The 17,499-nt window shown below is 39.8% G+C and overlaps 2 protein-coding genes across 2 annotated transcripts in view; one reads left to right on the top strand and one right to left on the bottom strand.

Annotated features, from left to right (window-relative positions):
- C3H21orf91 (chromosome 3 C21orf91 homolog) overlaps positions 1–12,553 on the bottom strand; it is a 34,202-nt gene extending 21,649 nt beyond the window's left edge. The window contains exons 1-2 of the mRNA XM_050782177.1: positions 12,503–12,553; positions 11,388–11,521 (exon numbers count right to left, since the gene is read on the bottom strand). Of these exons, the coding sequence (XP_050638134.1) occupies positions 11,388–11,514 (127 nt within the window). The 5' untranslated portion in view covers positions 11,515–11,521; positions 12,503–12,553. The remainder of the gene's footprint in view (positions 1–11,387; positions 11,522–12,502) is intronic.
- A 110-nt stretch (positions 12,554–12,663) lies between these two features.
- Positions 12,664–17,499, top strand: part of CHODL (chondrolectin) — a 456,335-nt gene continuing 451,499 nt past the window's right edge. The window contains exons 1-2 of the mRNA XM_050782173.1: positions 12,664–12,814; positions 16,256–16,359. The gene's annotated coding sequence lies outside the window, so the exon portion shown is untranslated. The remainder of the gene's footprint in view (positions 12,815–16,255; positions 16,360–17,499) is intronic.

The following is a 17,499-nucleotide window of genomic DNA, read 5'->3' as shown; positions in this document are numbered from 1 at the left end:
AGATCCTGCCACTGCACTCCAGTCTGGGCAACAGAGTGAGGCTCCATCTCAAAAAAAAAAAAAAAAAAAAAAAAAAAAAAAAGAGTGGGAGGTAGAAAAGACAGAAGATGTAAGAAGTGTGAAAGAAATTAAATTGTTCCATATTCACTCTCAATTGAGAATTGAGATTTCCCAGAATATCTATGACTGATATTTATCCAATACATTTTGTTAATATATAACCTGGTAATCTAAAACTGACTTTTCTGGAGAACTTCCTAATATGCAGGAATTATATTTTATCTATACTGTATTTATTCTACTGTGTAGTAGAAATAAAATTGATATGGTTTCGATTTGTGTTCCTACCCAAATATCATGTCAAATTGTAATGCGCAGTGTTGAAGGAGGGTGCTGGTAGGAGGTGACTGGATCATGGGAGTAAACTTCCCCCTTGCTGTTCTCACGATAGTGAATCTCACATAATCTGGTTGTTCAAAAGTGTGTAATACCTCCGTCTTCTCTCTTCCTTCTTCTCCAGTCATGTAAGATGTGCCTGCTTCCCCTTCACCTTCTGTCATGATTGAAAGTTTTCTAAGGCCTCCCCAGCTATGCTTCCTATACAGCCTGTGGAACTGTGATCCAGTCTCAGGTAGTTCTTTATAGCAATGCAAGAACCATTACAGAAAATTGGTACTGGGAATGGGGCACTGCTGTAAAGATACCTGAAAATGTGGAAGCGACTTTGAAACTGGATAATGTGCAGAGGCTGGAACAGTTTGGAGAGCTCAGAAGAAGACAGGGAGGTAAGGGAAAGTTTGGAACTTCCTAGACACTTGTTAAATTGTTGTGCCCAAAATGCTGACAGTGATATGGACAATGAGGTCCGGGAGGAGGCGGTCTCAGATGGAGATGATAAATTTATTGCAGTAAAGGTCACTCTTGCTACGCTTTACCAAAGAGACTGGTGGCACTGTACCCCTGGTCTAGGGACCTGTGGAACTTTGAACTTGAGAGTGATGATTTAGGCTATCTGGTGGAAGAAATATCTAAGTAGTAAAGTGTTCAAGATGTGGCCTGGCTGCTTATAACAGTGTGCAGGCATATATGTGAACAAAGAGATGATCTGAAACTGGAACTTATATTTAAAAGGGAAATAGAGTTTAAAAGTTTGGAAAATTTGCAGCCTGACAATGTGGTAGAAAAGAAAAGCCCATTTTCTGGAGAGAAATTCAAGCCAGCTGCAGAAATCTGAATAAGTAAAGACGAGCTGAATAGCCAAGACAATGAGGAAAACACCTTGAAGGCATTTCAGAGACCTTTGTTGCATCCCTTCCCATCACAGGCCCAGAGGCCTACGAGGAAAGAATGGTTTCATGGCCTGGGCCCAGGGCCCTGCTGCCCTGCACAACCTTGGGACACTGCTCATGTCCCAGCCCCTTTAGCTCCAGCCATTGCTAAAAGGCCCCAGATATGTCTCAGGCCTCTGCTCCAGAGAGTGCAAGCTGTAAGCCACGGCTTCCACGTGGTGTTAACTTTGCAGGTGTGTAGAGGGCAAGAGTTGAGGCCTGGGAGCCTCTACCTAGATTTCAGAGGATGTATGGAAATGCCTGGATGTCCAGGCAGAAATCTGCTGCACGGGTGGAGCCCTCATAGAGAACCTCTACTAGGGCAGTGCAGATGGGAAATGTGAGGTTTGACTGCCCCCACAGAGCCCCCACTGTGGCACTGCCTAGTGGAGCTGTAGGAAGAGGGTCACCATACTCCAGACTTCAGAACGCTAGATTCACTGACAGCTTTCACTGTGTGCCTGGAAAACCCGCAGGCACTCAACCTCAGTCTGTGATGTACCTCACTGTATCTTGGAAGTAAAGAACTTGTTTTTTAGAGGCTCAAAACGGACTTGCCTTGTCTCAGATGAGACTTTGGACTATGGACTTTCGAGTTAATGCTAAAATGAGATAAGTCTATGAGGGACTGTTGATAAGGGATGATTGTATTTTGCAATGTGAGAAGGACATGAGATTTGGGAGGGGCCAGGGACAGAATGATATGGCTTGGATTTGTGTCCCCACCCAAATTTCAGGTTAAACTGTAATCCCCGATATTGGAGGAAGGGCTTGGTGGGAGGTGATTAGATCACAGGGGCAGATGTGCCCCTTGCAGTTCTCATGATAGTGAGTTCTTACAAGATCTGGTTGTTTAAAACTATGTAGCACCTTCTTCTCTCTCTTCCTCCTTCTTTGCCCATTAAGACATTCCTTCACCTTCTGGTATAATTGTTAAGTTTTCTGCGGCCTCCTCAGCAATGCTTCCTGCACACCCTGCAGAGCTGTGAGAAAATTAAACCTCTTTCTTCATAAATTACCCAGTCTCAGGTAGTTCTTTATAGCAGCGTGAGAATGGACTGATACAATAATGAAAATGTTGATTTATCACGATAAATGGAAAATAATTTGTTCAGCCAAATTAACATGGTCAAAATTATGAAGGATAATAAGTAACAGAAATGTCCTCAGAGCAAATAGTAATATAAAAACTTTGAAGTATTTCCTACTGTTCAAAATACAGATACTGAAGATCCTCTTTAATATTTGAAGACATCAGTATAAAAGTATGAATGAAGGAGTATTTCATGTTAATCTTGAAACACTCCTCCCATATAACACAACCAGATTTCCTCAATGTATGGGCTCTAATTTTCAAAACAGACCAGCAATTATCATTCATTAAGTTCACGGTAGATATTATTCCACCAGTAATCATAAGTTTAGGACAGATATTAAAAATGTCATTAAGTATATTTGTATAGCACTTCAGAAACTGGAAGGTGGTTTTAGTGTCTATTATACTTCATAGTGGCAAATAATCCTGTATTAATTCCAATATGCTATATAATTTACTTATTCTGTTGTCTTTTTCCTCCTCTCATGCAAGCCTCATGATGGTGGGGATTTATTTATTTTTGCTAACTCCATTATCTCTAGCTACTAGAAAATTTCTGACACTCAGTAGTTGCTCGATTAGTATTTATTGAAGGAATATGTTTAAAATTATGGTGAAATCAACCATAGAGCTTTCATTTTGAGATTTAGATTTACGGGTACACAGACATCATTGTTTTGCCTTACTATTGTACAACTCAGTCAGTAACAGCAAAGAGCTACCAGAAATAGATAACAACATTAATTTAAAATTATTTGTAAAGAACAGACACTGTCCCCTTGTTAAAACGATAAATCCAAAGCTCAGAGTTTAATGGGTTTATTCTCCTTATCAAATTCCTAACAGATGGTATGACAAATTGAATTAGAATAATTTAAATTCACTCCAACCAGAATTGTGGTTAACATTTTGATAACTCTGCAACTTTACTTAGCTACTTTGATTTCAATCACTCATACATTTTTCATGCCTTGCCTTATTTAAAATTCACATTTAATGCTCATTTCCCATAATATGGTGATTAAAGGTAACAGCAAAATCACCTTCCAACCTCTAAAGTGCTATACAAATACAATTATTTTGTTTTTAATTTATATTTGGTAATAAACATTGAAAAAATTTTCTTAAGTTTTAATTTTGAACTGTCAACAGAGGAACAACATTTCTAAATATGGTCTAAATATTTCTAAAATGTACTACCGACATAGAAGTTTAATGCTCATTATCTTCTAAAATTCAGAAACTAGGCAGCTCAACGTTAATGAACACTTTCTTTTCTCTCTCTCAGGTTGTCCCAGCATCACCTATTGAGGCTGATAAGCAAAAGGGAGCTGCTATGCAATTTCAGGATTGGTGCCGAAATCTTCACCTGTGCTCACACTGTCTGCTTCCACTCACTCATAATCCTATTCTCTCTCTTGAGAGAAAGGCTAATCAGGATAAATACGCTAGTCTGCCTTACTTGGATTGTGGAAGGACAGAGAGCAGTGTTAGAATCACTGTTTCATTACCAGCTGACATCTGCATGGTTCTTCTGGGTAAGGACCAGCAACAAGACTGTCTTGTGTGTGTCCTTTTTCTTCCTAGTTCCTCCCATCTCTCTGCTTAACATCAATTCAATAAAAATTTCTCAAAACTATATTATGTTGGCATACTAGTTGTTTAGATTACACTCTCCGTGGAAATTGCATCACTCCACTCTCTTAGGTCATCGGAAATCAGTATTTTTGGCTATTCCACAGAATGTGTATTCATTAAATATCGTGAGTAGAAATTATTTAAAAATTAAGCATGTCTTAGGACCCAAACTTTAGTCCTTGCTTGAATATTCACATTTGTGTAATTCATTTCCAATATTGCCTAAAAGTTACTTAATAGCTACTAAATTTCTAAGAGTCCATGTCATTTTCTTTGGAAGAAGAAATTTAGGCACCTGGACGCTTTGGAATCAGAGACCCTGGGTCTCTAACCTTTGTGATTTTTGGAATAGTTACCCAGACTCTCTACTCACTTTCCTTATTCATCAAACTGGGATAACACAGAACCTACTTCATGTAGTTGTATTAAGAATAAAATTAAAAACTGCATGGAAAGTATACAATACCTGGTAAATAATATCCAAATATTGTTTAGATAAGAGACTTACCTAAAAGTATAAATTCCCTAAATATTTACTGAGCATAAGGTGGACTAGTTTCTTCCAACTAGAGGGTGATACTTCACTTCCTCTAGAGTAGAGATAAATCTATCTTTGTCTTCTTTCTTCACAGGCCATTATTATTTGCATGCAATAAGAAAAATTACACTTTTAGCGTCTATTATACTTCATAAAGGCAAATAATCCTTTCTGGATAGGTGATGTCTCTTTATCAGTTCTCCAGTAACAGTTATTATAGGTTATGTCAACATGAAAACTATCTTTGAGAATAATTTTGATCCAAGTAGTAAAGACTTTCAATTTAGATTTAAGTTGTTTTCATGTATCTCATAAAACATTTCTTTTCATCTCTGTCAGACTATTGGGATAAATGAACTATGATTCTGAACCAGAAAGTCATTTTTATATATTCTAATAAATCATTTTATCATTACGATATTCTTATTAATAGAATATTCTGGGTTATACACACTGCTTGTTTTCAACTTTAAATCACTGATTTAAAAGAACATTATTTTTATCACTGACTTAAAAAGCACTCAAGATCATCATTATGAACTTACATACTCCTCTGCTGCAGAGGACATCCTTCACAACCAAAATTTATGTGTGATCTAAATTTTAAACGCATCCTAGACTTTAGAATTAGAAAGCCTAACAAAGTTAGGCAGGAGAAAAAAAAAATGAGGCTACCATCATTAGGACAGGGATAAAAGTCTGGAAACTGGCTCCTCATATATGGGTTGTTAGTTAAATCACAAGTCTTTACCAGATATTGTTAGCCTAGTTTCAATGATTTTTCTATAAAAATATTCTATTATTTAAACTAATCACCAATTAAGCCTACTTTTTACTCTCACCCATCCTTACTCCTATTCAAATAAAGTATTACTTACTACCAGAGCCATTTTTAAAGTGTTCAAACTAAGTGATATTAAAAGGCAGTTAAGGATTAAAAAAAAATTAACCTTGAGCCTTTACTTTCAAGTTGCTGTGGTGTGAATGTGTCCCTCAAAGTTCATGTTTTGGAAACAATCCTTAAAGCAACAGTGTGGTGGCGGGGTCTAATAGGTGATTAGGTAATGAGGGCTCTGACCAAATAAATGAAGTAATGTCATTATTGTAGGAGTGGGTTAGTTATCTTGAGATTAACTTTTATAAGAAACCACTTTTGGCCAGGTGTGGTGGCTCATGCCTGTAATTCCAGCACTTTGGGAGGCCAAGGTGGGCTGATTATGAGGTCAGGAGATCAAGACCATCCTGGCTAACACAGTGAAACCCTGTCTCTACTAAAAATACAAAAAATTAGCTGGACGTGGTGGCGGGCGTCTGTGGTCCCAGCTACTCAGGAGGCTAAAGCAGGAGAATGATGTGAACCTGGGAGGCGGAGCTTGCAGTGAGCCAAGATTGTACCACTGCACTCCAGCCAGGGCGACAGGGTGAGACTCCATCTCAAAAAGAAAAAAAAAAGAAACCACTTTTGTTATAAAAGTGAGTTTAGCTCTCTCTTGACTTCCTGCCTTCTGCCACAGGATGATGCAGCATGAAGATCGTTGCCCAAATGCAGGGCCCTCAACCTTCAGAACCAAGAAATCTGCGTTCTTTATAAATTACCCAGTCTCAGCTATTCTGTTACAGCAGCTCAAAATAGACTAAGATAAGTATATTAAAGATCACCAAGCTAAAGTTCCGAATTCCCATTAGGCTTTATACTTCAAAGTGCAACTTTTAGTTAATACATGATGTTTGCCATTACAGGATGGGAAATGAGAAAGAGGCTAATGCCAGACTGAACTAGCTCTTTACAGCTTCCCGATCACAAGTGGTGAGGACCCTTACTTAAGTGGAAAAAATGTTAGTGTCTCAGAAGCAGGACACAGAGGAACAGTTTATGTCCTCTTTGAGTAATAGACAACCAGTTCAAACTTCCAAACCAAATCAAGAATGTCACATTGAGATTCAAATTGGTCCCTGACTACTGACCACAAACAGTATATGGTAAAGACACAGAGAACCAAGGAACAGTAAGATTAAACACAGGCACTAATTCACCTATGACTTAGCCAAGATCACGGATTTTTCTTGCTGGAAAGATTGCTAAGGAGCTGACTTTGGGTCTCCTCCTAGAATGGTTCCTAGAAAGAACTAATCGAGAGAAAGTAGTCCAAGAGGTACTACACAGAGAGCAGCCAGATACATACTTACCAACTAGCAAGGCCAAGTTACACTGGAAACTTTGGTACAGATTGAGTATCTCTTATCTGAAATGCCTGAAACCAGAACTGTTTCAAATTTCAGATTTTGGAATATTTGTATTATACTTACTGGTTGAGCATTCCAAATAAAAAAAATCTTAAATCTGAAATGCTCCAATGAGCATCTCCTTTGAGCATCGTGTAGGTGTCAAAAAGTTTTACATTTTGGATTTTGAATGCTCAACCTGTATAACAGGAATTGGTCGAATCTTATAAAAATGTTTTAGCCAGGTGTAAGGTGATGCACACCTGTAATCTCAGCTTCCTGGGAGACTGAGCTGGGAGAATTGTTCAAGGCCAGCCTAAGCAACATAGTGAAACCCTTATTTTAATAACATAAAGAAAGGAAGAAAAGCTAAACTGTTCTAAGCTAAGTTAGCTTAAAAAAAACCGGGGGGGGGGGGTGGTGGACGGGGTTTCTCTATGGAAAAGCAAGCAAGCCAATTATAGGAAGAGAGAAATGCTCTAAGAATTATTTATACACTATTTTGGCCCAAGATGAAAACTCATAGTATGAACCAACAGTATTGAAACCCTGGATCTTTTCCTGCTGAAGTCTCACTTTGGGCTTTGTTACCTTACAGTTGAGTTTAATTACTGGCTCCTAACCACCCTGGGCTGCCTTCCTCTTTGCCATTCCTTAGGGAATGGTAGTAAGTTGGTCCTTAAATATCTTTAGAGATTTTAGCAATTTGAACTATGATGCATATTAGAGTATTTGATCACTAATATGTATGAAAAAGTTCATAGTGTCTTAGGGCCAAGGGCAGGCTGTAAGTATTTAGGAAGTTTATGCATCTGTTTCGTAATCTGAGAAGTAGACAATTTATTTTAATGGTGTATTAGTCCATTCTTGCATTGCTATTAAAAAAAACCCGAGACAGGGTAATTTATAAAGAAAAGAGGTTTAACTGGCTCACAATTCTGCAGGCGTACAAGAAGCACGGTAGCATCCGCTTCTGCGGAGTCCTCAGGGAACTTACAATCAGGGCAGAAGGCAAAGAGGGAGCCAACACCTCACTTGGTTAGAGTAGGAGGAAGAGAGTGAGGGGGGAGGTGCTACACATTTTAAAACAACCAGGTCTCATGATAACTCACTCACTGACTATCATGAGAACAGCACTGAGGGGATGGTGCTAACCCATTTATGTGAATTCCACCTCCATGATCCGATCACCTAATACCAGTCTCTGCCTGGGGATTACATTTCAACATGAGATTTGGGTAGGGACACAGATCCAAAACATATCAAATGATGAAGAACAGTTTAAAAAAAAATTAACCTTGTAAACATTTAAAAATATCTGAGTCCTCAGAGTGCGTTTCTCAGGTCCTTAAAGCATATCACCTGTGGCTTGGAAGTACGTAAAATTTAGGCTCCTCTTTCCTTTTCATCATTGTAAAGTCACAGAGAAAAGCCAACTTAGAGCCATGCCCACAATACAAGATTAGATTGTCTTTTGTTATTTCTTTCTTCCTTCCTTTGTCTTCATTTTATAAACGTATGCATGCACACAGCTTTTAAACAAGAGGCTAGTTGATTAGGAAACCAGTGTTGACTTGATGTAAGCAACAATCCAAAAAGTAGAAAATATTACTATTGTTTACTACAAATGTATGGACTCAAAACTAGCTTAACTGTTATTATTCCTCAGGAGAATTTATTTTTACTCAGCCTCTTCTCAGAGAAGAGTGTCTTAGAGCAAAGTTAGCAATTAGTACACTAAGAAATCAGGTAACTGCAATACTCACAAACTACAAAAAACTTTACACTAAACTAGTAAAGTTAAATGTCATTTTTAAAAAGCCCCTCTTACATTCTAGCCTATTGACAGGCATTGTGTTGGGAACTTGGTAGAGGAAAGAAAACTTCAAAAGCATTTTAAAAGATTTACCGACAACAAATATACCTTGTTATTTTTCTAGTATGTAATTATTATGACATTTTTCCCCCACTGATTTCTAAAGTCCTGTATACTGATACAAAAACTAAAATTGTGTGCAATTCAAGATGCTCATTTCCCTCTTTTCTAAAATAGTCTTTTTTTTTTTTTTGAGACGGAGTTTCGCTCTTGTTGCCCAGACTGGCGTGCGATGGCATGATCTCACCTCACTGCAACCTCTGTCTCCTGGGTTCAAGTGATTCTCTTGCCTCAGCCTCCCGAGTAGCTGAGATTACAGGCATGTGCCACCATGCCCGGTTAATTTTGTATTTTTAGTAGAGACGGGGTTTCTCCATGTTGGTCAGGCTGGTCCCGAACTCCTAACCTCAAGTGATCCACCTGCCTTGGCCTCCCAAAGTGTTGGGATTATAGGCGTCAGCCACCACGCCGGCTTACAATAATCTCATATTAAACAAAACAGTTGTAATACACTAGCTGATAACTGTAGTGAAAATGAAAATGTGTATTTGTGAGAGCTGAGAACTGACACCAGATAGAGAAGAAATTATTTGATTCTAATTTTACTTACAAAGATTAAATTGGGATTTTAATATATAAAACCTTGACTATACATAGAGTATTAATGAAACAGTTCTAATTCAAATTGAGAATTGTCTTTTACACTGAAGGTAACTATGATTTCAAAAACAAAGGACTTATTCCATGCTTACATGCTGAGATATTATCAGAGCTGAAATGTTAAGAGATGGTACCTGAGGAAATATCTGTATAATCTCTATACAATGACTGAATACCAGATAAAAGGCTTATTTTAAAAAGCTAGAAAAGCAATTACAAAAATTTAGGGTTCTGTGGAAAAATTCGATCATGGTACGAACTCCGTTAATGATGAGTTGCCAGGAAACACTGGTTAGAAAAAGGTGGCTGAGAGAATAGCAAGGATAACCAATTAGGATTAGAACATTAGCCCTATTGATATAAAATAACTATTGACAGTAGATCAATGGTATTAAGATTACATATACTAGAACCAGACTGTCAAGCTTTAGTCCAGGATCGTCAGTTATGAGCTGTGTGACTTCAAACTGTATTTCTTAGGTCTCCAAGTTTCAGCTCTATCACATTGAAAATAGAAAATGACAGTAGTCATTCCAAAGCTATCTTGAGTTAAATAAGATAATCCACATAAGGGGTTTAGCACAGTGCCTGGCACATAACAACAGGTTGCCATCACCACTACAGCAACCCTGGGCAGTCCAACTTTTTGGCTGTTTCCTTAAAGGTAAAATACGGGGTTGGACTAGATAATTTCTAATGTCTTTACCCATCTAAAATTAAAATTCTACAATGTATCAACAATATACAAGCCACCTCTATTTTCAAAGAACATAAATTCAGATTTTCACCCTAGCATGATTTAAGTACTGTAAAATAAACTTATTTTTAAGTTATCCTTTTATTTTTATTTATTCTTTTAGAGATGGGGTCTTGCTATGCTGCCCAAACTGGACTTGAACTCCTAGGCTCAAGCAATCCTGTCACCTCAACCTCTGGAGTAGCTGAAATTGTAGGACTACACCGCTGTTCCTGTTATATCATCTTTTGAAATTAGCTATAATCACTACATTTATTAAAGCCAAAGTTATAGATATTCTATATAATACACAAGAAATCCATAATCTTCCATCACATACTGTTTGGTGACTATAATAATTTCTGAATAACAAGTCCTAACAGGAATTTCAAGGTATATAATCCCCCACTATATTTTTTTAAAACTCTAAGAACATTTCATACCCCATACTTACAGAACAGAAAATAAAGATCATGAAAAATTTCAAATATATAATTCAGAAAAAAGGAAATAACTATTTTGAAACTGTCCATAATCTGGAGGTTTAATAAAGTCTCTCTACTGATATGTAACAACTCAAAACTCAAATTACAGGCCAGAATATTAAGTTTTTTTTTTTAGTATGACTCATAAATATCTAAACCAAAAATCAATTTTAATATGACGACAATAACTGCACCAACCCAAATACAACCTTCTAAGAGGGCTGTGTTTTTTTTTTTTGGATTTGGAGAATTTTTCTTCATATATCTTAGGGACACCATTAAAAAATTTTAAAAACCTTTCCAGTTTTCAAAAATTACTAACAGTGTGTGTGATCACTGAAAAGAGGTTAATCTAAAAATTTTAAAATATTTTTCCAGATAGTAAGATCATACTGGTAAGAAAAGGGTTCGGGCTTATCTCACTCAAATACTTGCATAATAGGCTTGAAAGAATAAAAAAATTATGTTACTTCTTAATATGAAAAACACACACGTCTGTTAAAATCTGACAATTCAATAAGCTCTCAAACCAGAAAACACGTTTCCCAATCAACACTCATACTTATTTCTGTATTAGGAAAAATGAGGTTGTTCCAGGGGTCTTTAAAAAACAAAGATTTCTCTTAAATTCGTAACTCTGTTAACTGCACCTTCATTTCCAGAAACCTTATCTTTAACAAATCTCTACACTATTCATATTTAGCACAATTTCCAATCATTGAAGATATTTTAGTTTTACCTTACAACCAGGATAAAGCAGCTGTATTAAATTCATGCCGTAAAATCAAAACTACACTGTGTGCTTACCCTCAATATTTAGCTCAAAACAAATGTGGCAGAAGGAGAGTGTTTCTTTGTCTGTTCCCAGTTTACAAACACTGCAAATGTTGTCATCATTCAAATCAATGTTTACAAACTGCTCCTCTTCGTTCATAGTGCCCCTATTAAGAAACAGAAAAGGAAAGTTACACAATTCAAGAACCTGCCTTTGGGGTAGTTTCCTTTTCGGGGAACTTCTAGGAAACAAGGATGCTGTTCAGCTCGTCTAAAGCAAAAGCTCCATCAAACAAGCATCGCCATACTCGCACTTCAACATTGCACTTTTCCTGTGCAAAGACACAAAGCTAGTAAAACTTAAAACTAGGCCATAGGTGACACTATGTCAGTGTCTTTTTTGTCCTATAGTTGATTGGGTTAAGGGGACCTGAAGGAGAGAGGTTTGCGGGCATTCTAGTCCTCCTCCTTCGTCCCCCAACCTCGAATAATCAGACACAGGGCTTAGCAGCGAGGCCTCTTCAGCTACCAGGTTCTGTCAACCTAGTTAACGCTGTGAGAAACAGGAAAAACGACCTGCACGGGACACTGCTTTGCTAACTTCCATTGGGGGAACCTCAGATGCGCCTCGCGAACTCGGAGTTGCGAAGCTTCGCATCGAACGGAGGTCGGCGGCAGCAAAATGCACGTGGGTACCGAACACCTGGGGAGGGCGTCCCGCCGTGTCCGGGGCAACCACACCGAAGGCCGAGCGGCGGATTCACGGTACCAGCCAGGCACCGCCGGAGGGGCCCAAGCCGGAGCCGGGAGAACCGCGGCACCCTGGAGCCCAGCGGGCGGGAGAGACTCGTCCCATCGCTCCGGGATTCCTCCCAGAGGGAAGAAAGCGTCCGACGGCCACGGCGGCCGGCCCGCCCAGCCTCAGGGTCTCGGGGAGCCGGGTCCTGGCCCGTCCTTCAGCGTTGGGGGCGCGCGGCCGCCCCCAGGGAGTCGCGGACCCACGTCAGTCTCTCCGTCGGTCCGTCCGTCGGGGCGCCTGGCGCGCAGCAGCGCGAGGGGCCTCGGGGCTCGGAACTCGAAGGAGGCGGCACGATGGGACGGGGGATCTGGGCTCAGGTGGGACAGGAGCAGGGGTGCGGGGTCTTTACCGTCCGTCTCCGCGGGCCACCACCACCTTTCCGCGCGGCTCGGGTTCCTCCACTATTGTTTCCGGCCGCAGCAGAGGCGGCCGCCGCGCGCCTGGCCCCGCCCTCTCCCGCCGGCGCCATCCCGCGAAGGCTGCGGGGAGGGTGGCGCGGCCGCGGGCACAACTGCGCGCTCGCAGGGCTGCTACGGGCCCGCCCCTCCACTCCTGCACCGGCGCCGCACCTTCGCCTCGAGTTCTCCGGTGATTCCGTGTGTCCTGGCCGGAGTTTCTTACCGTTCTCTGGAACGTAGCTCCTCACACCCCCCTCGTCGAGGTGCGTAGATAGACGAATCCGTTCCACCTCTCCCTTCAGCACAGTGCAAACTACTGCCCCGGGGCGGGGGCCGCAGGCGGCGGGGGTAGGAAAACCGCGGGTGGATGGGAGAAAGGGCGAGGTGCGTGGGTGGCACTTTGACTTTAGGAGAAAGAAGCATAATACTGTCTCTGAACTTATAGTTAAGTGCCAGTTGAAGTAACTAACGAAGGAAAAGTTCATATTCAGGTGTCATGATAGAGGCATGATTTCAAATACAGAAGCTTTTAAAATAGGTTATTTGTTGTGGGGCTTCCCCCCCATATGGTACATCCCTCAACGCCCACGGGGAAAACCCCGAGCCCCACCTCTTATTTTTAGGTCCTGCTTGGTTCTCAAACTCTTTGCTTGACTTTTATTTTAGCTATTCTGGTGTTTTGGGGGTATGGTTCATGCAGTACTTTCCCTTACGTTTTCTATTGTAGTCTTTACGGGAACCTACAGAGGAGAAACAGGAACTGTTCTCTCATTTTGCAGCCTAGGAGTAATTAACCCAGGTTATCGCAGTTGGTTAGAAGCAGGCTGGGGATTGAACCCAAGGCTACTGAGCGAAGATCAATGTTATTTTTTACAGCATCATATGCGCGTGTTCTGGTCGCACTCAAATAGAAAGAGGGCTGGCCTGTCAGTCTACATGTAGGCATTCTTGAACTGATGGTAGGAATAGACTCCATAGATCTTGGAAACTTCTGGACCAAATTAGCACTCTAATTATGGCATCTGTGCCTCGCAGGAGCGATCTGTGTCCTTGCCACCTATTTTAGTAGATGAACCAGCAACATTGACATTACCTGGTTTCTGTTAGAAATGTATAATCTCAGGCCCTACTCGAGATTTCCTAAATCAATACCTGCACTTTAACAAGACCCCCCGGAGATTCCTATGTTCATCGAAGTTTGAGATGCACTAATTGAAATAGAAAAGCCTGAGCTTTTTCTCTTCGAATTTCTCATTCTAGGTAACTACGACTAAAATATCTTGCATCTTGGATTCTACCCATCTTTTAAATAAAAGGGATTCTTTAAAAAAGGACTCTTTTAAAGTGATTCAATGAAATTGTTCTAAAATCACTAAATTTAAAAAATTGAAACAAATTCTTTTCAATTCTCATGATCGTCTTCCTTTCTATGGCATTTCACATTGTTTACTTGCTATTCTTAAAACTCTTCTCTCCTGTTGGCTTTTTAAAAAAACTTAAGGAATAATTTACAGAAATAACATTCTCCCATTTTAAAAGCACTATTTGATGAATTTTGACAAATATATACACTTGAGTAACCACTACCCCAGTGAGGATACAGAACATTTCCACAGCCTCAACATTCCTTTCTGTTCCTTCCTGGTCAAGCTCCTCCAACATGAGATCTAATTTATATGACTGCTTTAGTTTTGTCTGTTATAAGAATTCATATCCATGGAATTAAGCAGTGTGTGTTCATTTGTGATTGGCTATTGTCATTCAGTATGTTTTTGAGATTCACAATGATGTTTTGTAACAGTGGATTTTTTTACTGCTTGTCTCAGTCAGTATGTGTTCCTATAAAGGAATACCCAAGGCTGGATAATTTATATAGAAAAGAGGTTTATTTGGCTCATGGTTCTGGAGGCTGTACAAGAAGCATGGTGCCAGCATCTGCTTCTGGTGATGGCCTCAGGCTGGTTCTATTCATGATAGGAGACAAAGGAGAGCCAGTGTGTGCAGAGATCATGTGGCCAGAGAGCAAGCAAGAGAGGGGAGGAGATTTCAAACTCACTCTCTTTATTTTTTTTATTTTTATTTTATTCCTTTGTTGTTGTTGTTGTTGAAAAAAAAAAAATAGTTCCATTGGGAATTAAGAGTAGGAATTGATTCATACCCTAGAGAATGGCACCAAGCCATTCATCAGGGATCCGTAACTAAGCTCCAACTCCCTACTCCCTGCTCCCCAACCAGGCTTTACCTCCAACGCTGGGGATCAGTGGGGCATGGGGGCTCACACCTGTAATCTTAGCACTTTGGGAGGCTGAGGTGGGCTGATCATTTGTGTCTAGATGTTCAAGACCAGCCTGGGCAACATCGTGAATCCCCATCTCTACCAAAAAAACCCCACAAAAATTAGCCAGGCATGGTGGTGCATGCCTGTAGTCCCATCTACTGAGGAGGCTGAGGTGGGAGACTGGCTTGAGACCTAGAGGTGGATGTTGTGTGAGCTGAGATCGTGCCACTTCACTCTAGCCTGGGTGACAGAGTAAGACTCTGTCTCAAAAAAAAAAAGACAAAGAAGAAAAAGAAAAAAAGAGATGTCCACGCCCTAATTCTTGGATCTTTTCAATATGTATATGTAACATAGCAAAAGAGACTTTGTAGATATAATGAAGATTATAGACTTTAAAATAGGTTATCCTGGATTATTGGGGTGAGCCCAATCTAATTACATGAACCCTTATAACCAGACATCTTTCTCCAAGTAAACTCAGAGAAATGTAGCAAAGAGAAAGTCGAAGTGATTGGAAGCATGAGAGGGACTTAACACACCATTGCTCTAGGAGTACACACTGGTCTCCAGCTGGTAGCCAGCAAGGAAATGGGAACTACAGTCCTAAAACTGTAAGGAACAGAATTCAGCCAACTGCCTGCATGGATTGGGAAGCTCATTTGAACAATCTCCCAATCATGCTGTACTGGTTCATGCTGTACTGGAATTTTTACCTACCGAACTGTGAGATAATAAATGGGTGTCATTTCAAGCCATTAAACGTGTGTTAGTTATGCCAGCATTAAAAAACCAATAGATTGAATGTCTAAATTTTTAAAGAAGGTTGAGATTCATTTTGGGAAGCTGTTCCTGTAGTGGCTGATCAGCTTGCTTCTTTTGAGACTTGTTTTTAAGCCTTGTGAGTGTCTACAGTATCATTTTGTAATATGGATATCTTAGTCCAGTCCTGGAAGAGTGGCTTGTTGGACCCTCTTTTGTATGTCATGGGTATTTAATAAAGATTCTGCCCTCTAGTTGATTAAAACTCAAATGACTCCTGTCCCTGTGAGTTCCAGCAGGTGTTCAGTTTGTAGTTCCCCAGTAATTGTTCTTTTGGTGATAGTTATTTTTTGCCCTGCTATTTAATTATTTTGTAAAGTCTCGCGCTATACATGCACAGCTTTGTATTCAGCCCAAGACTTGAAGAGTATTCTGAAACTCTTTCTATGTATAATTTTTCCTTTCTGTCACTATTTATTGCAAATTCCAGCCGTCTTAGACTTCCCAAACTCAAATCTTTTCCTCCCCAGCGCAACTTTCCTTGAATTTCCTTATGTGGACCATAGTCTGAAAGTACTTCCAGGCGTAAAATCAGGGTAATCATAGGTCTCCTCTCATTTGTTTCTTTTCTATTATGGATCACATGTTTGTACTGTCTGTGTTTCAGTGTCCTAGAATTCATATTTTCTGGATGTTGGTTGTCTGCCGCCAAGTGAGATGTGCCTTTCACCTTCCACCACGATTATGAGGCCTCCCTAGCCACGTGGAACTGTAAGTCCATTAGACCTCTTTCTTTTGTAAATTGCCCAGTCTCGGGTGTATCTTCTTTATCAGTAGAGAACAGATTAATACATATTCCTAACTAAGCCTAAAGTCAAAGTAATGTCTGTTTTAGGCCAAGAACTAATTACAAAACTAGTCATTGTATATCACTTTATAACACATTTTTGTACACTTCACTGAGTTACTAAATTAGAAAGAATTGTAGTTAGTTAAAGGTAAAATCCTTGACTATTTGAAGACCTAGGCTTTGAACTTGTATAGCATGTGACTGTACTGAATACTGTAGGCAATTATAAGGCAATGGTAAGTATTTGTGTATGTAGACATACTACAGATATAGTAAAAATACTGTATAAAAGAAAAACATGGTACATCAGGCACTTATTATGAATGGATCCTACAGGAGTAAAAGTTGCTCTTAGTGGGTCAGTGAGTAAGTGTGACTGAATGTGAAGGCCTAGGACATTACTAAAAATCACTGTAGACTTTATAAATACTGTACATGCGTACTACACTGTTTATTTTATAAATTTTTCTTTCATCAATACTTACTATACATTTTTTACTGAATACACTTTACTTTTTAAAATATTTTGACTATTTTATAATAACAGCTATATTAGTCTGTTTTCACACTACTCTAAAGAACTACCTGCGACTGGATAATTAAAGAAGAAAAGAGGTTTAATTGAGTCACAGTTCCACAGGCTGCACAGGAAGCATGGATAGGATAGGAGGCCTTAGGAAACTTACAACCATGGTGGAAAGCAAAGGGGAGGAAAACGCGTCTTACCATGGTGGAGAAGGGGAGAGAGACAGAGCAAAGGAGGAAGTGCCACACACTTTCAAACAACCAGATCTTGTGAAAACTCACTCACTGTAATGAGAACAGCAAGGGAAAAGTCTACCCTCATGATTCAATCACTTCCCACCAGACCCCTCCCCGACATGTGAAGATGACAATTCAGGATGAAATTTGTGGGGACGCAGAGCCAAACCATATCATTCTACCCTGGCCCCTCCCAAATCTCATCTCCTTTTCACATCTAAAATCACAACCATGCCTTCCCAACAGTCCCCCAAAGTCTTAACTCATTCCAGCATTAATTCAAAAGCCCAAGTCCAAAG

Source organism: Macaca thibetana, chromosome 3, assembly GCF_024542745.1.
Source record: "Macaca thibetana thibetana isolate TM-01 chromosome 3, ASM2454274v1, whole genome shotgun sequence".
Taxonomy (NCBI): domain Eukaryota; kingdom Metazoa; phylum Chordata; class Mammalia; order Primates; family Cercopithecidae; genus Macaca; species Macaca thibetana.
Note: the sequence above shows the minus strand (reverse complement) of the source record. Positions and strands in the feature narration are given on the sequence as shown.